Source organism: Anomalospiza imberbis, chromosome 7 (assembly GCF_031753505.1).
Source record: "Anomalospiza imberbis isolate Cuckoo-Finch-1a 21T00152 chromosome 7, ASM3175350v1, whole genome shotgun sequence".
Lineage (NCBI taxonomy): Eukaryota > Metazoa > Chordata > Aves > Passeriformes > Viduidae > Anomalospiza > Anomalospiza imberbis.
In genome coordinates, this window is record NC_089687.1 from 22,783,828 (window position 1) to 22,809,610 (window position 25,783).

General features: G+C 39.1%; 1 protein-coding gene across 2 annotated transcripts in view; it reads right to left on the reverse strand.

Annotated features, from left to right (window-relative positions):
* The window catches only part of PDE11A (phosphodiesterase 11A), a 107,488-nt gene that overhangs the window by 12,029 nt on the left and 69,676 nt on the right, over positions 1-25,783 (reverse strand). For both annotated transcript variants that reach the window (XM_068195983.1, XM_068195984.1), the window contains exons 11-19: positions 23,916-24,062; positions 23,705-23,812; positions 18,886-18,995; positions 16,226-16,316; positions 14,225-14,325; positions 10,423-10,500; positions 8,981-9,048; positions 6,018-6,088; positions 4,932-5,015 (exon numbers count right to left, since the gene is read on the reverse strand). In XM_068195983.1, the coding sequence (XP_068052084.1) occupies positions 4,932-5,015; positions 6,018-6,088; positions 8,981-9,048; positions 10,423-10,500; positions 14,225-14,325; positions 16,226-16,316; positions 18,886-18,995; positions 23,705-23,812; positions 23,916-24,062 (858 nt within the window). The remainder of the gene's footprint in view (positions 1-4,931; positions 5,016-6,017; positions 6,089-8,980; positions 9,049-10,422; positions 10,501-14,224; positions 14,326-16,225; positions 16,317-18,885; positions 18,996-23,704; positions 23,813-23,915; positions 24,063-25,783) is intronic.

Below are 25,783 nucleotides of genomic sequence, written 5' to 3' on the forward strand. Positions count from 1 at the left end.
TAATTCAAGTGTCAAAGTCAACTCTTGAACCAGAGAAGTTAAACACAGAAAGCCATGACTATTAAAGATTTCTGTGTATTTTTTCTGTGCTTTGTAGAGGCTTTACCATTTATGACACCCTGTGCATTTAATCTAAGTTTACAAGCAGAATAGATGCTTTTGTAACTATGTTATCATAGACAACAAACAGATTTAATTACAAGGCCTGATATTATCTTCTGTAGGAAGGCAGGCATATCAGCTCTTGAGTTGCAGATAGAGCGATTATATTTCTTTCCAAGTCCTTCAAACAGTGTGATAAAAAAGGAGTCTGTCCCTCCACATTCCATTCGAAACATTTTGAAGTACTTGCTAGGCTGAATGTTTCTACACTTCCCAGGTTCCCCCTAGAATCCTGGATGCAAATTAAATTCTGTAGATTCTATTATATGCTTGAAGTTCTCAATACCCAAGAAAATCTTGAATAGCTCTAAAAATAGCAATAAAATGGAGCAGTTCAAGGGAGCACCAAGGTAGAGGTGAGCAGGGCAATCTCAGGCACGCATAAGTTGTAAAAGCCATGAGCTGCTTTATCTTCCACAAAGAGATCTCCCTTAAATTTAAATAGCTGCTGTCATTGTCACTGACTACCTGACTATGTATTTATCTGCCCAGAAGCAGAGTGCATGGCCTTTGGCCCTGCTATTCATAGCATTACTGTCTCTGCCTAACAATGCCCTGAACAGAGCTGGGTTTCTGTTAGCATCTTTTGTTTGATGTGAATCGCTGAAGCTTTGATGTTGTTTGTGAGAAATATAATGATTTAAAAGAATAAGATCTTCACTCTCCCACTCTGTGTGCTCCCCACAGAGAAATCTAATTTGAGTTGGGAAAAAATCTGTGACTGATCCTGTCTTAGGTAGATGCAAATGAGAGTCCAGAAGAGAAATCTGTTAGTGTTGAAACTCCGAGCATCTCTTTACTGGAGGGTCAGAGGGGTGATTTGTCTTAATGATCAAAATTCTGTTTCCTGTTACACAAACATTTACAAATAGGTACAGAATACTTTATCTGTGTGAACACAGCTGTCAGCAAAGCCATAGTGTTTTATTTTCAGTGGCATGCTTCAAATTTTCTGCTTTAGTTGCACGTACTTCCTCTTTATAGGGTATTCTAACAAATCAAGGGATTATTTTATACTGAAGCTACATTAGTAAGTTTGAAATACTCTACAGTTTCAAAAAAGTGCATTTTTCCTTAGAAATTATTATTCTAATAAGCTTGTTTCTTGTCTCTACTGATAAATGCTTTTCTTACTGTCAGTTTTGAATGAAGAGCAAATGTAATGCAGTAAAGTGTAATTAAAGCCCCTAAAATCTGAAATTCAGTGTAAATGGATTGCTGTTCTGCTACTCGAGGCAAAAGTTCCACTGTTACATAAAAATACTCTGATCTGGGATCACTACAGTAACAAAAAAAAATTATAATATATTAAGTGTAATAAAATGCAATGAACAAAAAATTGGGATGCTTTTATCTTCCCAGACCTTTGATCCACAGTGTGAAGGAAATGGATTTGATTACTAAGATATGAAATTGTAGGTGACTTGATTCCTACATTAAGCAGCAGATAGGGGAAAGAGCAATGGAGCAGAGCCATGGCTTACCTTGTGCCAGGAGCAGAATCAGGTTTACAGAGCAAGAACAAAGGTTTTCGATTTAGACACTTGGATATAGGAAAACTGTGCATAATTACAGATTTTTTTTTAATATATATAGCTATATCCACCTTCAGTCTTTACAGTAGCTCACGGTCTAGTACATTTTATGTATCACTGACCTTCTTTCTTCTGGGTGGGATGGGCATTCCAAGGGGCAGTCAGACAGGACTGCTAATGGAAGTTGCATAGATCTTGCTGATTTGCTAGTCACTTGTAACCATTCTCACAAAAGGGGCCAAACTCAGGGACAGTCCTAGCCAGGTAAGCAGAGGAATGTGATCCATGTTCCCCAATAAAGAAGACTTCACTGCCCTTTACTTGGAAGAACTGCTGCACCTCCAAATGAGTTGTCTTGAGCTATCTTAAAGAAATGCAGAAAGCAGAGCAGATAGAGCCAAATATCCACAAAGGGAGTTTCAGAGCTGAGGAAAATGATAAGGCTAGAAAAGCCGTAACTAAAATGTACTGCAAAGTTTATATATTGTTTAAAGTACGAACCAGTCCTCATAGGCACTCTGGTGTAGCCTAGTTCATTAGCTTGGACTGCAGAGAGGATGCAGTTTGTTCTGGAACTGTGAGAGGCACTGGGATGGTATCAGACCACTCCTGGAAGTTTGGGCTGTGAAGTTCCTTCAGTATTGCATACTTCAGACATCCTCAGCTGCCAGGAATAGCCTGCTCTTGGGAGTTACTTTGAGCAAAGAATTTCAGGAAGCTCTGCTGATCTCACTTTAATGGGAGTCGCCAGTATTCAGTGGTTGCTGGGACCTCTGCTGTGTGTATGTGTGTGTGAAATAACACAGAGCACAGCATTAGGTCCTGCTCTAGCAACTGTATTGGTAGGGAATGGTGCATTCCCCACAGCATTCCCTTTGGGGATCTGGATGCTATAGAATCCCACGTGGATTCAGGATTTTTAATCACTAGCATGGAAAAAAATAAATAGAAAAGCCTTGATTTTGTTCTCCATGGTTTAATGTTATAATTTTAGTATGAAAATAAGCATCAAATGTTTGTGGGTTTTTTCAAACATGTTTTTCTAAGTACTGTAGTAGTGAGCTATGGTACCGCTAATAGTTTACTGATTTATCAGCCGCCACTGCATCTCTTTATATTGCATTTGTAGTGATATAACCTGTTCTCTCCCCACATGCACTTCCTACAATGTATTACAATGGCAAGAATTTCAAAGAACGTAAAAATGTGCCAACCCAAAATCTAGGATATGGCCAGAGTTGTAGTGTTCAGCCAGCCCTAAACAATGGATTTACAATGCCTGAATACTCTGCTGATGGGATATGTGTATTGAAGTTTGATTAAGCTGGATATGAAAATTAAAATTTGGCTCCACACTGAAGAGAGAATCTCCTGCAGCGTGATACTATGGCATGAAGTTTTCTGTTTACCCCTAAGGCTGGTGCTGCTATGACTTCCAGGTTTGATGGTGTCTCTTTTTCAAGTTGTTGAGCAGCAGGCTAATGGCTGCACAGCATGATGCAAACACAGTGGAAAGCAGGGAAATCAGATGTGAATATATTCCCCAGAGATCTCCTGCTAAGATGGAGCTAACTAACCAGAGCTTTAGTGCTCAGATGTAGTTTTCTCATGCAGAGGATGGGCTGATTATCAGCTCTTCCTGCTTTACTGTACATTTTTGGATTACAGATGCTATTAGAAATAATGAATTCTGGTATAATATGCATTTTAGTGCAATATGAGCTATTTTATTGAAAGGAACATTATTTTTAAAGAGTGTCTGTCCAAGATCAGTGTCCATCATCCTTCCCCCATATTGTCCAAAATGTTCTTGGTCTTTTAAACAATATAGGTGTATATTTTTCTTCCCTGCTTGCTTTGCCTTAATTGTTTGAAAACGGTACCTGTAGTTTATTCTGTCAGGACAAAGACTGACCTCAGAAAGGGACAGGATCTCTTGGCAAAGCAGCAGCCTGGCTTGTTGCTTACACAAGTGTCTGCTCTCCATGTCACAACAGGAATTGCCATTGCTGCTGTGTACTCATTTAATTATTTCCATGGTAGCAGCCTCATATGCCAAAAGGTATGGAGGGGAGAGGGCATGTTGTCCTTCTTATTGGCCTTCTTGTGTCCTTATTGTATGATATTGGTTTTATATCTGGTCTATAAAATGAAAGGAACTGCCAATCCGTTTTTACTTGTGTGTAGGGAAGCTACATTCAGGCACAAGCTGATAATTTTAATGTTAACATGGGAGCTGTTATTGCTGTGTATCATCACTGACCCGTTCATTGCTTTGAGGTCTTAGGCAGTTTTGGGTGCAGTGGGAACAGGGAGAACTTGTTGCAGTTCCCCAAAGATGCTGAATGAGAACATCCTCCTGTTTTCTCAGATATCAGTGGCCAGTCAGTCTTTGCTGGCATAAGGCAATCTGTGCGGTTTCAGTCGAATCCTGAAGCTGTTTAATCCAAAAAGGCAGAAGCATGGTTATGATAGGAAGAATTTCTTTGTGAAATGGTGGTCAAGCATTGGAGCAGGTTGCCCAGGGAAGTGGTGGAATCACTGCTCCTGGAAATGTTAAAAAAAACCTGTAGATGTGCTACTTAGGGATATGGTTTAGTGTGGACCTGGCAGTGCCAGATTAATGGTTGGACTCGATGATCTTGGGGGTCTTTTCCAACCGTAATGATTCTGTGGTTATCTCTAGCCCTAATGAAGGAGTACTTGGGCATTTACACACTGTGTGCCAAGCACCCAGGCAGTCTGTGCAGAGGCACCATTACAAGAGTAAACTCTGAGTTAAACAGCACAGGTTAAACAACAAATTGTTTCATCACTGACCCTAAAAGCTTGGCCTATAGTGCCCCTTAGCAGTTTGAGAAGCCTTTAGGGTCAGAAGAAAGTGCAAAGGCTCAGGCTTGAGTTTCCTTTTGCATCACACAGATTTAGACATGTTTGACAGCACCTACTGAGACTGTCCCTCTATCACTCCATACCTCACCATGATGAGAATCAATTTGTCTCAAACATAATAAAGTAAACAATTGCTCTATCAGCTTTTATAACTTAGAGAGGAATTTACAGACAGATTCAGGGAATTTGAAAATTTCTTCATGGCATTCAGACTTTTGGTAAAGTCAAAGTAAGACAAGAGTTCAAATAGCCTTCAAGGCTGCTTTAAAAGCAAACTCTTTTCCCCTAGAGAGACAAGAACAATCTCCTCTGGACTCTACAGGAGTAGTAAGTAAAAATTACCTCATACAATGGCATGCAGATGCTATCAATCCACTCGAGCTGCAACCTGGGTAGTTCATGCTTCCTGTTCCGATCAAAAATGGCCTGAATTGAGAAGGAAACAAAACTGTCATGCTTTAATTACACTGGAGTATCTTACAGACACATCATCCAGCACTTTGCAGCTATGGTCAAATTCTCACAACCAGAACACTTTGCAAACCATAATTAATCTTTGCAGCTATCTTCCTACTGCTTTGCCCGGCATGAAAAAGAAACTGTTTATTTTCAATTCTGTTTTGAAACTTCGTGTGTTTTGTGTTTATAATTCTGTAATGTAAAATAAATGCTACATAAATGCCACAGTTAGAGTTAAGGTGGTAAGTAACCTCCTGTAGGAATGTCAAGCAGATACCTTTGAGTAGAGTTTTCTTTTCTCAAATAGGGTTTTGCAGCTCAGCAAAACGGTGATGGATCTGGCCTGGCTCTCTTCCTGCCAGTTAAATTCTTTAGAATATTTTCTGTTACCCTTCTCCTGTTGCCTCCAGATAATGGTTGCTCACATTTTGAGTTATTCAACCTGGATAAGGCTTTGTCTTCTAATTGTGCAGTGAAAATCTTTATGAACTTTACTAGTTCTTGTTTGACTCTTTATTCCACTCAATTCCATTTTATCCCTTCAATCACAGTAGTATATTTACATGTATACTTATAGAAATGCATTTCAAATAACACAGATATACAGCTGAAACATAAAGTAGATCTGACAATTTTGTTTTCCATAGGTAGCTGTGAGTTTTTAGTTAAATTCTGTGTATTAAACCCAATACCTGCTGCTTAGAAAATTCACTGAAAGGATCACCTTCGGAATAGATACAGAAAATGTATAAAAGGGCTCAAGGACTGTGAAAGGGCAAAAGTGACTGTGTTGACTGGAGAGCTGTTTTATATGTGGTTATAAATGCATATCCTTATTGGACAGAGCTTTTATTTATTCTAAGGTTTCTCTTTATGTACAAAATACAGTTCATTTTTCTGAATGAGCCCTATGATATTTTCTTACTCTATTCAAATTAGTAACTATTTCAGAAATTATAAAAAACTTACTGAAGGGGTGAGTTTGAGTTCAGATCTTTCTCTGTCTCCTTGTTCAAAGAACTCACTGGTGACCAGCTCAGCTGCCTAAAATAAAAATCATGATAAAAGATTAGAGTTCTTGTTACACAATTTTTAGGATAATGAGTTTTCGCTCAGACCATGACTTCAGCCTGTGCTTAACTGAAAAGGAATGAATAACCTCACTTACAGGACTGACATCAGGCATGTGTTCATTAGTTTTTTGGACTGGGCATACAGGGGGTATAAACAGCCATAGTCAGGCACAGGGACTTATCCCTTTTTGACAGGGAATTGACTTGGGGAATTACATTGCACTGCCAAGGTAGCACTCAGTGCAGTTATAAGCAACTTACTCAAGAACTGAGACCAAATCAGAAAATGGTAGCTTCTTGTTGGCATCCACTATTACATTTGTAAAAATACTTTGTAATACATGCATGAGCTCTCTGGTTATTTACAGGCTGTTGCCCTATAACAACAACTTTGCTTATCAATGAAACTTAATTAACCAATACCCTCTGTTGTTTTAATCTAATATTAATTCATAAAGGGTTTTTTCCCCCACTAGGCTTTACTTTTTTCCCCCATGACTGTCATCAATATAGGTTCTGAATATCTTAAGTATGAGCTTAGATTGTGATGATAATCTTGAGTTAAAATCAAGAAGTGGTAGGTTGGAAGTTAGAATGCATCTTTCTGACTTTTGTGAATGAAGATGTTCTACTCACTGCAGAGGTTTGTGCTTCTCAGAAGAAGACAAGACTTAAAAATAAATTTAGTTATGGAAACCAGAGGAATTTTAGGAAGTCAAACAGTAAGTAGTTCTGATATAGTACTGTACTCCTGTCATGTGTGAGGCTTTGAACATAAGCCCATGCGACATTTTGAGATGCAAAAGACTGGAAGCCAATCTACTGAAGAGGCATTCACATACTAAAGCTCCTGTCATGCCAGTGTATTGTTTTTAAGCTAGGAAATTATTTCATAATGCCAAGGCGCAAAAGGATAAACTAAGCAGAGGACCTGTACTTCATAAAGTCTCAAAATTTCTTGCTTTAGCAACTGCATGGTAGATAGTGTTCACAAATGCTAAGTTTGTTGTAGTTGAAATAGAGAGTACCAAAATAATTTGGAAGTAGGTGATGTCATAAAGTACTTTTAAATCTTAATAAAACTCTGGATCAATATTCCAGATAGTGGAATAATTTAATAATTTATCAGCAATTAAGTGTTTGCTAAGTGTATTTTATAAAAGTAATCAAGGCATAGTATCATCCCTGACCCTCAGTGGTATTCTGATCCTGTTCTCCTTATGTCTCTTTTTCTCTTTCTTTATCTGTTTAAATCTTCTCTTCCTGAATTTTGCCATCTTACATGTGGCCTTTATTCCCTTTTTTTCAAATATGTTTGTTTTTTTTCTTGTGGCACAGTTAAGGTTCAGCTATTTCTTGTTTTGCCTCTGTGGACTTACTAGCACTTCTGCTCAATCAGGTAATGTTTCAAGAAATCCCAGATGGGATTTTTCAATATAAAATAAATCTGTATAGCTAAGCTGCAGGGGACTTTTCATCTGTAGACCTCAAGAGTGGTAAGTATAAAAAACCCCAGTTTGCCAGAGACTCCAGCACTAATTCAGCAGCATAGCACAAAGATTCACAACTAGGAAAGCAGACCCTACCTGACATTTGGCTGTCAGTGAAAATGCAGAAGCTAACTGTGTTAAGGAGGAAAAATGAGGAGGGATTGCACACACTGCAGCAGTGGCCAGGTGGCACTGAAAAATCTTGTTACTCAATTTTCCACTGCAGGATAGAAGCAGCTTTCCTGATTTGCATGTGAGGTGACTATGTTCTGGCCAAGCAGAGCAACAGCCTTAGAAGAACTGTTGTCACAGTCTGGTGATAAAGCAAAAAAGACTCACTTGGCAAAACTGAAAGCTGAGGCGAATCTGTCCCCTGATAGATGTGTTTTTATTCAGTTGATATGCATGTAACTTCTGTATATCCTTCTCAGCTTCTAATACTTCCTTGTCCAAGGAATCTGGCTGCTCCTGCATCACTAGTTATCTGGCCTAGTTTTCTCTTTTTCACCCCATCTTTGTAACTATTACTTGCTGTTACACCAAACTTCCTCCAGGTGTGTACCCAAACCCAGCTGCACTGGTATATTTTCAATTTCCTTCTTGATGCTGTCAATTACTCCAAAACCTGACACAGTCTGTCTTCTACTAGCTTCAGCTCACTGAAGGACAGAGAATGACTAGCATGGATACTGGAAATATTGAGGATGGTTTCTGGGTAGAGAAAGATATCTAGAAGAAGAAAAATCATAGGGCAAAGGACAAGAGTTTTGGAACAGGTTGCTTTCTCATATTGTACCTGTTTGCCAGTGCTGGATCCATTTCTATGTATATTTCTAAAGAGCCTACTCAGCAGCAGAACCCTGTATTTTTATTTGTTGGTTTCTAGGTACAAGATGTTAAAGAAAGCCCTATACTACACTTGGAGCTTTGCAACATTCTTAAGAAAATGAATGCATTTCTTTTATCATATATACTGAAGATTTTATGCTAATGAAAATTTGCAGATAATCTGCAAATTTTGGTATTTTTGATTTAGGGAAGACTCTGCCACTGCCAAGGAAAACTTTGGGATGAAACAAGTAAATGCAGCTATATGTGGCTAAATGCCTTTTTTGTTTAATCCAGCCGTTTTTGGATATGGATTTAAAATGTTAGTAAGAGGAGAGGCTGTAAAGCCAGATGTACGCACCAGCATGTGTACAGGGAACGATTACGCAATAAACCATTTTTTTGCAGAAACTCCCTGCTATTTTTTTATAGCAATAATACCGCTGTAAATTGATTCCAGTTTTGGTCCCTTGTAAGCCAGGGCCCTGGGAATATTGTCCTGCCAGTCCCGCCTCCTCCCAGCCCTGCTATTAATCATGACTTGCCTGTCTTGAAATCTCCCACGGTTTGGTCACAGCTCCAAGGTCACAGGCTGTCATTAGCATTGATCTGAAAAACAGAAATGAACAATACAAGCTGAATCAACCTTTGTTGAATTTCTAAACAACTCTGCTCTGGATGCATAAATAAATAATACATATATAAAATGTCAGCCCTGGCACCTTCTTTTCCTCCAGAAAAGAATGACATGTTTGAAATCTTTGCCATCAGCGTGGCTTTTACATTACAATTGTGCCTTAGAAACCTAATGTGTTGCAGGTCATAAGATGATGAATTTTGGTATTGTGCCTTGCACACTAGAAAAGAAATGATATTGCAAGGGAGTAACTGCTAATTTTGCAATACTTCTAGCACTACTTACATTAATACCTATAATATATTAGAAAGCATGTGCTTCACATGATATAAGTAAGAGTATTATTACATAATAACACCTGCAACTGGATTAATTTATATGCCTATTTGTAAGTGACTGCTGTAGCAAGAGAGCCTATAATCACAGGAGGCATCCCAGACACTGTTTAAGCAGTTTCTACTGCTCATCTACAATAAAAATTGAAGATTTACTGTGAGCTATATGGTTCCACTGTAGTTTAATATCTAGCTACAACCATGTTTTATATGCATTAGGAGAAGGAAACCGTTCAGCTGTAGAAAGCGTTTATGTACAGTACATGATGCAGATAAAAGTCTAAGAAAGTTTAAATGAAGAACAAGGGCACTGAAAATGAAGCATCAAATATATTGCCTGAATCTAAAATTAGGAATGGGTGAAATGGTATGGAAAATAGAAAATGGCCAATATTTTGTCAAAAGACCAAAAGATAACAGAATTTTAATGAAATCTCAGATAAAATGAGACATAACCAGGCATGCATATGCAAATACACACATTTTATTGTCTACAAAATGTGATCTACTCAAACCACCCACAATGTCCAAGGTTTTCAATAGGATGCATGCTCAGGGCATTCCTGAGGGCTGGAAGAGTACTCTGTATATGAAAATTCCCAGGTACAGACTGGAAGAGCAGAGAAGTGCATGGCCAGCAAAAAAAGACAGATTAGAGGAAGAGGGATGAGGGAAACAGACAGGAAAGATCTTTGTGAAGAGGGGCAGAATATTGATACTTTCTGGAAAAAGAGCAGAAGGGCTGAACAGGAACTGGTGTGGCTGGGAGAATGGGAAGAAAACAGGACTAAGTGTGTAGGAGAAATGGAGAAGGTGAAGTCACGTTGATTAATCCCAACTGTTTGCTAATGTTTAAAAATCATACCATGTATTTCGTATCATGAATTGTATTTTTAAAACAAGATACTTTATCTTGTTATTCTAAGCCTCCAGTCCGCAATACATGAAATACCTTTAACAAATACGTCTACACTTCAAAATAACCAGAAAGCAAGAAAAAACGATGCTTACCGAAATACTTCTCGGTGGTTTTTTATATTCCAATCATAACCACCTTTACTGACAAGCTCAAAAAACTCGGTCCTCCTCCTGCAAAAAAACAGATTGTCAGAGAAGGAAATAAGACACTTCCAGGGCAGCGCTGCAGCAGAAACACAGTTCTCTGTGTGATACGGAATCACTGCACCTCATGTATTATTATTAAGGCTGTTACACTGACAGTCCATTTAAGCGAAACATACTAATTTCCGAACACGTTCTATAAATGTCTGTTATCAATGTCAGAGTTGCCTAGTAAAAGCAATATTGGATTTATGGTCTCCACAAATAAGGAAATTAATGGCTCTGAAATGTTCAGTCTTCCACAGAAGCATGAAATGTTCACCTAGAGCAGTGGACAGACAGACAATAGAAACACCCCAGAAATACACACATGTTTCTGTTTTCTTGTCCTTGCAAAATGGTTTTTACTTCTATATCCTGGAGGGTTTTTTCAGAGCTGTGCAATTCCTGTTATTTCCAGCACACAGAAAGAAACAAGAGACACACAGGAGCTGCTGCTGTCTTGAGTTCATAGTTCTTAGAGACTAGAAACTAGGTGTCCCTGCTTAGTCCCATGGTTTGTCTTCTCATGCCTTCATGTCCTCAAACAGGGACAAAACATGAAACGGACAGAACATGTTAATGCTTGATTGTTGCCTTTAAGAATCAAAATTCTGACTCATCATCATCTGTAGTCTTTTATGGCACTGAGAAACCAGACAGCTCTCACTGCTTGCAATGTGACTACAGTATGTAATAGATCCTGCCCAAGATATAACAGAAGCTGAGGTACAAAAACTTGGAGCAACTTGCCCCCAGTGACACTACATATGAGCATCAAAGCTGGAAAGCAAATAAATACCTATGTCCTGAGTGACAGTGCAGTGCCCCATCTCATATGAGACTGTGCTCTTTGTCAAGAGGAAATGTAGTTAAGTTCCTCAACAGGAGGGAGTTTGCAGTTCTGTATTTTCTACGTTTGCTTCAACTAAGCTGAAATTTTGGGAGAGTGATTATTGACAGTGCAGCCTGATGGCAGCCAGTACATATTTGCATACAAGGAGATGCACACTTCCAGAAACACTATATTCCAGAATATGATGTGGGGCATGTTGCATTATTCTGGTCCTTGACTGTCATGGATATATATATGACCAGTCACTCCTACTATAGGACCTTTCTATAATGGATTTCATTCAGCAGCTAGAAGAGGGCTATAAATGACTGCATGATGATATCTAATCCCTTATACTTTGGGAAATAAAAGATTTCATTTTGAAGTATTGGATACTCTGAGCAATTCATATGTTCCTGAACAAAAACCAGGCAAGAATGTTTAAAGCTGAAAGCACAAGAAACCTAAAATATTCACATTTAAAATGCAGAGATCCATAAACAGTAACCAAAAATGTGAGTCTCAAAGCCTTATGTTAGGGTGAAACCTTTAAGGGTTTTCTTTAAAATCCATTTAAATGGATACAGAAGTAGTAGTCCAGCTCCACAGAGAAGTTTCAGTGTAGGAAGGACTGAACCAGAGGAAAGCAGCCATGTATGATGAAACAATTTAGCATTTCCTACTGGTTTTCTTGGTATTCAAAACGCTGAGGTTTTCTATTAATAAGCAAATATAATATGGCAGAATTTCAGAAACGAACGGAATTATAACAGTTTTCCAGGTTTTTTGAATAACATTGACTCTGGCTGTATTTTGCCTTAAAGGGAGGTTGTTTCCCTATGTATAACAAATTCATTTGCTCTACAGCCCAGTGGCTCAAGACATTATTTGGATGAATTTCCATAAACTTAATTTTGGCTCCATGCTTTTACTTGTTGTATTATCTACAAGTGTTGTTATCTAGAATTATAAACTAAAATCAAATATATTTCCCATCTGATTTTTCAGTGAGAGTCATCTTTTTTGTTTGTTTGTATAAAGCTAATGCCTTGAGAAGGTCACAAAGTCTTGCTCTGCAACAGTTTTGTTGCTGTTTTAATACCTGGAGCTTGTGATCATTTGATTCAGTAATTTTAAGAATACTGATATGAGAGTTCTCCTCTCTAAAAAATATTGAAGATGTAGCAAACTGAAAGAACAAATTAGGTACTTGTGTAGAAACACCTGTTCACATAGGGTGGCTTTAAGAAATGTAAAGCACTGCTGTTTCTAGAGTGTGATTTTCAGGCACTTTTGGAAATAAGCTAGCATAGCTACCACCTCATTAATGAATTGTAGTAACACAAGAGGAAGAAATAACTTATCTGCAGACTTTCGAGTAAAGAGGCCTCATTTGCTAGAAGTCTTCTGATTCATGCAGCACAAAAAATCAATTATGCAAGTAAGAAAAATTAATATTGAAATTCAGTTATGTCCCTTTTGGACATTATTTCTCTTACTAAAATTAGAAAAACAACATGACCACATAGTTTTTCAGCTTAAGGCAGGCAGGGAAGAGAGCTCCATCACATCTGGGTCTGAACAGGGTCTATCCCAAGGCATTGCCATGAGCCCACTCTCTGGCTCTTCCAGGGTCTCCAGGATCTTAGCCAGGGGGAGCACATGGAGCTGTGCCAGGGCAGCTGTGCTCTCAGTCCCTGTCACTCATCTCCTCCTTGAGAGCACAAAATATTTCTGCAGCATTTATTTATGATGAGACAAGAGGACCTATGGTCCTTGCATCTCACAGAATGGAAGAGACCTTCAAGGTCATCAAGTCCAACCATTAATCCAGCACCATCATAATCACCCCTAAACCATATTCCCCCTAAGCACTATATCAAGACAACTCTTTAATACTTCCAGAGGTGGTGACTCCACCATCTCTCTGGACAACTTATTCCAATGTCTAACCATTCTTGCAGTGAATTTTTTTCTCTAATCTGAACTTCCTCTGGTATGACTCTAATCCTTTCAATTGAAAATGATAGGATGAAATGATAGGATAGGATGCTAGTGGACACCAAACAAAAATTCCTAAGGATGATTTATTTTCAAGACTGGGAAGGCAGTGCACTGAAACTGCACATCTGTCAGCACTTCTGCCCCTAAGTCAGCCACAGGCTAATGCCAGATGTCAGAAGTGCAGTGTGATGGTGACACCATTACTCCTCTGACTGTGTGCATCCTCCCATACATCCTCAGTGGGATGAGGTTGGTAATAATTAACAATACTTGAAATACAGGAGCAACCTGAAATCTACTTTGAGATTTGATTTGCAAACAAAGAAAAGGAAGAAAACTGGATGAGAGAGACCCTCGTGTACTTCTCCCCATTTAAGCTTTTTAAGACCTATTCTCATCACGTGATGTGAATTGGCATAACTTGTCTTCAAAGCAGCAAAGTGTCTGCTTTGTTACCTCTGTAACTGTCTCTGTAACTAAATACAATATTTCTTAGCATAAATGTTTAGAAACGCTGAAATGGTGGAATTCTCAAATGTCATTGATTTCTATGTGCCTGAAGAAATAATCATAGAAGGGACAGAAAAATTATGGAACTGAGCTGTAACTGGTTCCTGAGATTGCTTTGAAGTATAAACCTAGGATTTCACTTGCTTTTGGTTGATACAGACATGTTACACATTAAAACAAAACTTACTTGAATATTTGAGATATTTCTATTAGTCAAAAAGATACTTAGTATTAGACTAAACCTCTTCAACCACAGCTAAACACTAATTTCTCATATTATATATCCTTATTGGTATTTAATAGGTCATTAGAGTAAGTTCTCTGAATTTTCATTCATCAAATACCAGAAATGCCAATACTTACTCAAAATACAGAGTGAGGTCTGTTGCCAATATCGATTGCTTTAGAAGCTGCATAAGGTCACTGTAGTCCTTAGAGGACAAGTTAGCAAAGATATTATGACCCTATAATGAAAGAGATAAAAGAGGTAAAGGGCTAACAATCAATATAGGTTTTTAAAAAGTTTTCTAACTTGTTAGTCTACTGTTTCCCTGTAACAGAAGCCTTTTCTGATTCATGGCAAAACTATGACAAAATAATAATGCTAATACTGCTGAGATTACATTGAGGCAGAAGAGTTGATGATTGTTATCAATCACCTGATATGTTTTTCTAAACTCTGCTGAAATTACAGCCTGTTGAGTAAAGATTTACTCTCTGCTCTGACCCTGCATAGACTCAGTTTATGGGGAAAAACTATGGATACATTTCAATCTCTCATCATATTAAATGTTTTGGGGAGATGCATATTGGAGCTTTTGAGTAGAGATCCTAATAGATTTATCTGTTCTGCTGCTTGCGTGCACACTAACTGCTGTTAGAGCAGTCAAGGACACTAAATCAGTTTTTCATTCAAAGCAGCCCATTTGCTCACTCTCCCCATTACTGTCTTGTGCTACAGTGTATACAGCCATTGCCTACATGAACTAAAGAACTCCAACTTTATATGCAATTTAAACACCCTTTGTGGGCCCAATTGGCTGCTTTTTAAGGGATTGTGGATTAAGAATTTGAAAGATGCTCTATGGCCAAAATGAAAGGAAATTAATTATTTGATGTTGCTATTTGAAAGGGGGAAGGTTCTTTTGTAACTGGATTTCTGAAAACAAGAGGGACAGAGATCCTATAATTCCTCTGTGAAATTCTCGAGAAAATAAGATGAAAGAAACAAAATTAAGGAAAACTCTACATGTAAGCTTAAGAAATAATCTTGGTGACAATAATTACATATATTAGCATACATAAATGTATTACAGGTCTTTTTTTTCCTAATAACCTACATAAATATTGAAGTTCGTTCTAACCAAAGTCTTATTTAGTCCTGTAGTGCCCACATTCAGTATGCACTGCCATCTACTGCTTAGGAAGTTTAAAATGCCCTTAAAACTAAGAGTTTTCCAGCAACAGGGCTACTGTTATCATGATGGTATGAGGACATATATGAGATAAAGTCTGGGGAGGTGCAGTTCCGGGACAAATCTCCCTGGCAGCGTACACAGAGGTAAAGCCATCACCCTGTACCCATTTGTCTGTGATCATGAGACATTCCAGATCTCTTCAGAAGTTACTGCAGATCAGGCTATGGTATCCTATTGTGCTGCATGAACAGCAGTTTTGGTTTTATTTATTTATTTGTGCATTTATTACTAAGTGCATTTTGTAGCAACCAATTTCTGTAAATTAAGAAAATGCATCTGTTGTTTTGAAAGGACTCCATGTCCATTCTTCCACATTTCTCAGTTATTAAATACATGGTGTAGTATATGCTGTATAGTGTTACATGCAAGAAAATCTAGGCAAGAGCTATGTCTTCACAGGTATCTGCAAAGCAATTAACGTACTTTGGACAGCAAGATATTACTGATTTAAAATTTTAAAAATAGTGTATTAAATTATGAAAAAAATAATAAAAATACTGATTACAGAAAGGCTGCCAAAGAAATTAAATTGGTTCAGTAAAGGATGGCTCTGATACTAGAATAGGACACCTGTGGGGAAAGGTAAGCACCTGCTTCAGCCACCTCTAAACCACTGAGCAGGATATACGTAAGAAGAGTGAGAAAAGCTGACAATATGATTGGGATGTATTCTCCTTGCCCCTTGCTGATTAAGACAGATATAATCTCTGGGCTCTGTGATCAGCATTTGTATTTGTTTAGTTTTGTGCTAGTTGTGACCTTTGTGGTAACCAATAAATAATTCCTCAAGGAGAGGGCATTAAAAAGGTACTGTACATGGTATTTCTTTTCTCCAGCTGAAACTGCCCAACAGCTTACAGTGAGATTAATAGTAATGCTTTTGTACCTCACTTTGGAGAATCATGACAGCATGATTGAAATGATGGTGCTCCAAGGTAGCAGAGGTGCCGTAGAGCTGAGCTAAGGCTGATCCACTCCTGAAACAGAACATGGGAAGTCAACAAATCCTGCTCGTCTGCTTACAAAGCAGGTTTCAGAGACAATTTAGTGACAAAAGCACATAGCCACACTCTCCACCTCCACTTCAGCAACCTCAATTAAGACAGCTGATGAGATCAAAATACTAATTTAAATCCAGATACAAAGCATTTATGTTCCATTTTTTTGCTAAATATTGCCAGCTGACTAAAGATTTTTCTGGAACTACAAGAAATTTTGTAATGCAGCCTTCAAAGTGCCTCAGCAACAGCACAGACACAGAACTGTGCAGTAAAGACACAAGGTAATGTCCTTGAGCTGGGATTGGCTGTTCCCCTGTTTTATTTTTAATTCATAATAGACATAAACATAAGGGCTTACAATGGCCAACTACAAACTCTTAAATTAAAACCCCAAAACACAACAACAAAAAATCCAACTGCAAATACTAAGGTAAACAAAAAAACCACAAGTGAGAGCAGTGAATATAAAAGTAAAGCTTAGCATACCTCTAGAATGTATTTTCCCATCACATTTATTCTCTAAACAAAAATCAGATTCAAAATGCACATTGCAGGTCGGTTTTCTACATTTAAAGGACAAAAATATATAGAATAATATTATAAAATTGCAAATCGCTGGGAAGTGCAGAGAATGGGACTGGATTTCAGAATGGTCATTGTTCACCAACTACCAAAGTAGTTCAGGCAAAGTACTTCACTTCTGGGACCCAGCCTAAAGTGACAAGATGGGCTTTCTTTCCAAAGAAATGAGAATAAGAGATTATGCTAGAGACAGAAGGAGTCTCCTAGGAGCATACACCATAAAACTGCACCATACTGATGCTTAATTATCAGATGTAGCTATAAGAGAGAAAGGGATGTCCAGGAAACATCATCCCTAGAGAATGTGATATTGACATATATAACAGAGCCATTTGAGACAACTGTGATATTGCCTCCATCATATACCTCTTGAACTTTCATCATACAGAACAGCAGTATTGGACACTGAAGATAAAATAGGAAAATGTGATGCTTGAATTTATGTCAGGTTAGAGGAATAAATCATAGTTAGCGTTATGAAAACTACAGCTTCTGTTTTCAGGGATGTTTTATACATGTGTGGTAATGTTTGTCTTTCATTAAATGTCTTCAGCAGTTTTTTTATGGAGTCATAAAATGGTAGCCACCTCTCCGTACTCTTTTGTCAAACAACAAGTATGAGTGATAGCAGTCTAATGCTGAACCCTGTACCTTTAACTCAGCCAGCCCTCTGCACAAAAGATACTCTTGTGTAATGGTACAGCAGAGAAGTGGTTAATTTAATCAGAGCCTAAAATGGCCAGGATGTAAATCTTAGGTCTCGTTTTTGTAAATTGGGAACATAAACATCAATCAGCTGAGCTTCCTTCCCATTTGTCTCGTCTATTTTGATTCTCTTCAAGACTCAGCTGCAAAAAGGCATCTAGCAGTGCTTGGTAACCTTTGCACCACGAGCTCTGTCTTTTGAGCACTGCAATTGATTTTCCCTGCTATGGTGATTGAAGATTCAGACAGTGTCATTGTTTCATTGAGATTGTATGGCAACACCAATACCTCAGGAAATGGCAGCTTAGTGAACATCAGAAACATCAGTTTGAGTGATGGTCACTGGGGCAACATGCCCCCAGAAATGCAGCAGCCCCTGCATATACACATTGCAGCAGAGTACTTCTGCAAAAGTAGGACAAAATAACCTAATACAGCATCACTCTGCCTTTCAAATATCTCTGGACAACCATTTGACCACTCCCCTATCACACTGGAGGATTAGCAGAAAGGCAGAACAAAAAAAGCTACAAATGCACACTGGGATTTGCAGGACAGGAATGCCTTGGAGCCTTGTATTCTGACGGTAGAGACATTGGGGAGTGAAGAAACCAACATGGGATTTGAAGGAATCTCTGTGCCTGGCAGTTTTATTTCACAGCTTGGCCAAGATGTTGCTGGGGACATTTTCTGTTGTCCCTCCTATTCTCAGGGAAGGCAGATTTTGGAATGAATTTGACCTTAGTCTAAGGAGTTCCCTTACCTACACAGTAAGAAGTACCACTCTTAAGCCTTCTACAAACCTACTGCTATTTCCCTGTGCCTGATGGCAGCAGCCTGGTTTCTGTGAAAGCATTATTTCCGTTTCACTTATTTTCTTTTCTTTGCAATAGCAGAACAAGGTTTTGCTTAATGCCATGCACCCCAGTCAGCAGGAACAACCAGACAGACAATTTAGGTGCTTCCTGGGTTGAAAACCAGAATCAATAACAGCTGAGCCTGAAAAAGAACATCAAGTTTTGGCACCACATTTCAATATGTGGTGTCAGTTCAACAGCCAGATACAAAGGACAAGCCAGCAATTACTTAAAGGAACAGAGAATGATAAAGATGGATAGTCCCTAACTGCACACAGGAATAAGAGTACTTGGCCTTGGCCTAGAAGGCTTGAAATTAATGCTTCATTCTTTATCCTGGTCACCTTTTGCTCTCCCGTGGAAGAAAACCAAATTAAAATAGTAAGAATTAGAAAGCTTACTTGGCTTGGAAGGCATTGTTGGTTCCCCTGTGGTCAAGGTCGTGACACAAGCATCCCACAATCAAAGCTAAAATTTCAATTTCAGTTAGAATCTCCTGAAATCCTGCAGTCTGAGAGCAGAAAAAAAAATAGCAGCTGTAACTATCAGTAGCAAAAGGGATAAGTAATGTTAGTCCATCCAGCAACAGTCAACTTTGTTTTGATACCATGAATGTTTCAGTAAGGAGAAGATAAATGCTTTATTGTCATATTCTATTCCCGGCTGTATGTCAGATGGTTAGCAGAATAGATAATGTCCTTGGAGTGATCTGTTATTATCTCTTTGTTGCATTTCCAGCATGCCATTTCTCTGCTAGCCAGGAGGCACTAAAGGCAAAAAGAGCTGAAAACAAATACCAGTAACTGCAAACTCAGACAGGAACTGGATTTTTTTTATCAGAGAAATAAAAAAACCCAAAACTAAACTGATAAACTTTGAAATTATTATTTAGAGAAGTACTTAGAAAGATTTCTTCAATCCTGAGATTATCATCTTAGTCAATCCCTACTGTCAGAGATAGCTGACATGTTAAGCTGGAAGACTTTTTAAAGAACCCAGATAGAATATACTCTGTAGAACTGTTATGAACTATTAGATTTTTTTTTCAATCTGGCACTTTGAAATGAAGTGGCACAATTTAAAGAAGAAATGTTTCAAATTTCTGCTGTAGATACCCACTTGAATTTGGGAGAGGCATTTGAAAACAGATGCAATGATTCCCTACAAGCAGCTCAGACATGACTGCGTGAATGGGGGAGTTAATCCTAGTGATTTTTTTATCACTATGCTTCTCCTCTTGGATACTTGTTATAGCAGTCTTCCTTCCTGAATGGACCATGGCAGAGAAAAAACACTTACTGCTATTGCTAACCTCAAGCATCCTGAACAGATCCTGTCTGGAGGAGGTGCTAGAGCCTCTGTAGGGCACCACTGGTGCTGTGCCTCTGACCCATGGCAGAAACAACCTGGTTCTTCAGAAGCAGAATGGTATAATACCTGCAAAAATGACTGGCTGAGCTGGGAAATCATAACACTTGTCTTTTCACAGTGTCAGTCTCCAGTGACATGTCTCAATTAGCCACATGATCTAGCTCACATGAAAGGAAATTATACACAAGAAATACAAAATACATTTGTAATGGAGGACCAAACCAAGGCTGAACACCAACACCACGTAAGAATTCCCAAATATCATTGATTTTCAAAGGGGCATAATTTCACCCACTGGCAAGAAGAGAGTTTAAGTGATACAGTGGGACTTGTTGCCCTTCCTTGGTAGGAACTTATACTCAGAAACAGCAATTGCTGCAATATTCTGAGAAAGCTTTGCTATTCACCCCAAAGACCACAAATTGTACTTACAGAAATGCACATTCAAATCTAAGTGTCTTCTGTTTAGACAGTCTGAAGTGGCCACAGTTAATACTTAGGCAGTACAGGGAGCCAAGCTCCCCCAGGTGCTCAGGAATGCACTTCAGTGGGAACTGAGGAAGTACAAGACTTGCTACAAAAGCTTTATAATTCCTTAAAGTTTACACAGCAGAAAAGATGATTGAGAAAAAAAAGGATTAATTAATTTTGTGTAGAATCCACCTGTGTACAGAATAACTTAGATATTAGGAAACAGGTACACCTGATTTCTAGTGGCATTGCTTTTGTTTTAGTTTCGGTAACGTCTACCCAAGTAGAAAAAAAATCCTCTAAAAATAGTGTTTTATCTTTTTAAACATAGCCCTTGTATAACAAATAATAAAAAAATCTATTTACAAAAAGGAATTAAAAATAGTTTGTAACTGACAACACACCACGTGTCAAGTTTCAGTCTAGAGAAAATATTTATGGCTAAGTTAAAATAACTTAAAAGGGAAGTTTTATAATATGAAATTGATGTTGTAATAAATATTCTTTAGTGTAATCCAAGGTTTGATTAAATTCAAGGATTCAACCTGTATTGCAAATGCAGGGAAACCAATTAAGGAATTTATTAACAGTAGCAATATCTCAAAAATAAATGCCACATTTTATTTAATGAAAAGTCTTGTCACTGAATATATGAAAGAAATATAGCATATGTCACATAGTAAAAAACATTTCATGTAAAACAATACTACCGTAAGGGGATATCTTCTTTGAACATAATGCAAGTAAACAGAGGATTACATTTCCCATTTCTGAATTTACAAGAGAAAAAAAAATACATGGCTATAGACGATGGTGCAGTAAATTTTATTTTCACCAGAAAAGGAATGACCCATAACTCATGAGTGGCAGAGTCTCTAGTGAGTTATGGAGGTCATTCTTTCATGTGAGGAAATGAATTGCACTCATTATACCTTGCCCCACATCTATATGTTTTGTTATTAGCACACCAGATGGGATTTTAATTTGGTATTGCTTACTTGTTCATTTTTGCCCTTTGAAATAAGTATCAGTGTGAACTGTGTTGGCAAAGACACTGATAATGAAGCCTGGGCTTGATCCTGCTCTTTACTCTCAGGTACTCCCGTAACTTGCAGAAGCAGCCTTGCTGCAGTGCTTGTCTTCAGAATTCTTGGGCATCTGAAACACAGAACTATGGCTTGCAGAACTGGGCTTATGATTGTTCAGGAGAGAGAAAATACATACTAGATATACAGGAATATGCTTGAGATATGCAAAAGGCTGAGTTTACCAGAGGTGAAGAGACAGTTTACTCTTTGTTGAATTTCTGTTGTTTGGCTTGTTCAACACAGTTGAATTTTCCTTGTGCATTCAGTGGGAGTATGGTGGGGCCCTTAGAGGCTACTGCATTACAGGTTAGACATCACTATGCTATGGTAAATCCTACCTGAAAATGCCCTAAAATAGAATTACTGGTTTCTATTTGTGGGGCAGTCTACACTGCTGACTATCATGGAGAAATCAGAAATAAGGTGCAGTAACTGCCCAAAGCAGTGCCTTCTTGACCGGCAGAGAAGGGCTTTGATAAGCCCTTCAAAGGGTTTGTCAAAGAATTTTCCCCTTTTTACCAGTGAAAATGAAGGTGCACGCTAACTTGGATCGTATCCCCAAGACAAATGCAGTAGGAGTAAGCCTCGTATTATTACTAATGCCAAGTCTCTCTTCTGTGTCTTTTGTGCACAAAAAGAATCTTCCTGTATCTGGAAGGGAGAGCAGAACAAACAGATCTCACACCTGCACTTATTCTGTTCTCAGCCAGAGCCAGAGCAAGGCGGGGTGGGATGTGTGGAGACTCCAGTGCTGTGGCCACTTGCGTCCAGCCCTGCACATGGAATCGCTTATTCTGTTCATTACCAGAAGTGTGGGCAAGGAAATGAACTTGGCTTAAAAATGCCGGATCACATCTCACAGCCAGTTGCACCCCTGTGCTGACTGCTAAAAGGATTCTGAAATTACGCTGTGAGAGCCACGGTCAGAGCATCTGTCGGTGGAGGCCGGCCGGGCGGCTGGTGGCTGCTGCAGCAGCAGCGAGAGCTCCCTCTCTGCTGGCCCCAGTGCGGGCACCGCTGCCCGGGATGGAGGTGCCTGGTCCCGCCGGCAGAGCAGCGTGCGGCTAACCCGGCCTCGGAGCTCCACCTAGGGGTGTCACCGCTGGGGCTGGGCTCCCCGCCCCGCAGCCTCTGGCAGAAATTACTGTAATTCACACCCAGCGGCGCTGCCCGCCTTTGCCTATACTCACCAGAGTAAAATGCTTTTCCTTTTTCTAAAACTGGGGAAAAAAAAGCATGTCAAGTTTATAAAACCATAAAAACTACCAACACCCAGGCATTACCACCGAATTTCTTTAGAGAGCATCAGCAAGTGCCTGCTGAAACAATGTTCATTCTGTGCAGCTGAGCAGCCTCATGCCCAGAGGAAGAGGTCCTCTCGTTGGATGTCTTCCTTTCCTTTGTCTCATGGTGCATGGCACAGTTTCACTAGGCTTCCATCAACACTCCCAGAAACACACCCACCCTGCTGGGACTGACCAAGCACTAGAACGACATCTTCACCTCCTAGGGGAAGTCAGAGTCTTTTTTTTCTTGCCCAACATGCAACGTTCTGGCATCCAGGACCCCTGAGTTTTTTGTTGGTACATTTACAAGAATGAACTAGCCAAACATGGGGTTATTTCACGCAGTGAGGTTGCTGTGGGGTAGGGAGAGAGACCAGTATGCTTGCTCTAGTGTGTTAGCAGTGGTACTTTCAGCAGAATTTACTTGACATTTCAGCAGAATTTATGTGTATGCTGAAAGGAGCTACAGGTACTGGTGGAAATACATGCTAATAAAACCCCTAAGTGTTAACAATGTCCAGTGGAGACTCAAGATTCATTTAGATCACTATGCTGGAAGATAATTTTCAAATGTTTTGAGGCAGTACCTTCTAAAACTATTTAGATGAAGCTGGATAAGGAGATAAAAAATATCAACATAGTAAATACTTTGGGATTCTAATCCTTGGTTTTGTACTTCCCAATTAGGAGTTTAAAATAAATGTCAAACCAAAGAGTTCCAAAAGAAAAACATTTCATAAGATCAAGATCTGTAATAACAAGAGCACTCCAAGACTGCCATCTGTTTTCAGTCACTTTAATGTGCCTATGATATCACTGTCACTAAAACATTGTAAGGTTTTGCCAAATATGTGCTGCCTTAAGTTAAATAAATTCTGTCCGCTTTGCTATTGGAAATGAGTAACATAATAACCAGAAAAGAAACTGAATGCTGGAAAATGTTTAGACAGGTTAGGCAGCGTGGCAGTAAAAGCTCTTAGGGGGCTGTGTAGCTGGGTACTCACAGTTAACATGGCAAACATCAGCTGGCAGACGTTGAAAGCGTGCCTCCAGTTGTGATACAAGACCATTCGATAGTTCTTCCGCACCGTCAAAAGCCACCTACACAGCGTCTGAAATGCAAAGTACAATTTGTAGCAGGGCTACTAAATGTGTACAAATGGACAGAGTAGTGCCAAGACAAAAGCAGCAGATATTTGCAGCGCAGATGGTTACCTCGTAGTCAATTTTAAATTTCTGAACCATTCCAAGTTCCATGAACATCCGCAGGGCTGCAGTAATCATGGCATCCACATCGAGCGAGAAGTCATCAAAATGGATATCATCAATGCCAAGCTCTGACACCAGAGGGATGTTTGCTGCCTGAAAATGCCAAAGGGAAATTTCTGATTCAAAACTTCTGTTCTTTTTCCTTTTTTTCACTCTTACAAGAAACAAACCATACATCAGTTCTGACCTGCCGATAACATCTCCTGCTTGATTCAAATGCTGAGCAGTAAAAGTCTTCATCTGAGAAACACAAACACGTCAAGCTAACAGAGTGTGGAAACAGTGGGAAGGAGAGGAACCTGGTATGAGCAGGAAATATGTTCACCATCTCAACTGGAGCCCTGATACAGCATTTAGATTGAAAGCTGACCACTTTACAGCCACTGCAGTAACACAATATATTCCAATGCAAATTACAGTGCTATAATGCAAGAAACATCTGGATAGCCAGAAGCTGGGAGTTTTAATTGCTACCATTTAGAAATGCAAAGTAAATATACTGCTCTGCAGAATTTCTTCATCCAAATGCCTTCACAATCATAAGCATACAAGTGCCCTTTGCTTTACACTCTTCACTACACACACATAGAACCAGAAGAAGAGGAATACAAGAAATGTCCAGCAGAAGTACTCTCCAAAGCAAAAGAAAAGAATTTTCAACATGCTGATTTTATAGTAAACAACAGCAAAAGCCTCACATTTTGCCTTGTCTGTATAATGGGGATTTCTGTTTGTAAGAGAGGAATGAGCTGCACTTGCACACACAAACACAGGAATGTGTATGGGCCTCGCTGATGTATTTAGTTGAGCACAGAGATGTGCTGTGGCTTCCTCAGTGGCAGCACCTGCATGAGCCAGGCAGAGGTGCTGACAAGCTTCCCAGGCTACTTTCACCTTCCTTACGCCCCTTCAGACTTGCGGCTGTTCTCTCTAGAGAGGGCAGGTGCAAGGGGTGCATTTGCTGAAGGAGCATCTGTCCCGTCTCCTGCAGTGAGAGGGTGAAGGTAGAAGCCTCTCCAAGGGGCTGGATCCAGCCCACAGGCTATGAGCTGGGCAATTCTGAATTAGTTAAAATCCACAGATGGTGTGGAACATCCAGCTACACACTTGCATAAAATACCAATTAGTTCATGCAACTGTAATGTAAGTTCACCTTGACTGTTACAGGTTCTATGGTTCTACTTTATGGTTTCCTTTCTGAAAACTTGTGTTTTGAAACATTGCACTCTAACTACATGTAAAAATTTTCTTTTGGCTGAAGACAAAGTGCCACCTCAATAATTACTTTATGCAGAGATTAAGCTGCTTTAGCTATACCCCATAGGAGAAGATGGTGTAAACCTGTCATAAAATTGTATTAACATTGTGGTTTTAACTTACTTGCTAGGTAGAAGAAAAGTCTTTTTGGTTCAGTACCCAGTAAAGCACACCAGTACCTCAGAAAGCCATGGTACTGTGCAAGGGAGTTAAACTGATACAGGAAATACAGCAAACCCATCAAGTCAAGCATCATCCCAGGACACAGCTTAAGAATCTCTGGAGCATGAGATGCAAGCTCTGTTAACTGCATGCTCAGTTGTCTGCTAACATACTTATCCAGGCTGAATCAATTCAGCATCTTTTTTTGAGTAATCACTGAAATATTTGGAATACTTCTAGATGATCCCAACAGGAGTTACACCTTAACACCTTTAAGATCTGAAAAACTATGTCTATACTTCCAAGATAAAGAAAAAAAAATGTGGTTATGTGTGAAGCAGGAATGCTGGCCCAGAAACTGTGCTGTCCAGATCTTCATCAGCTTACAAACATTG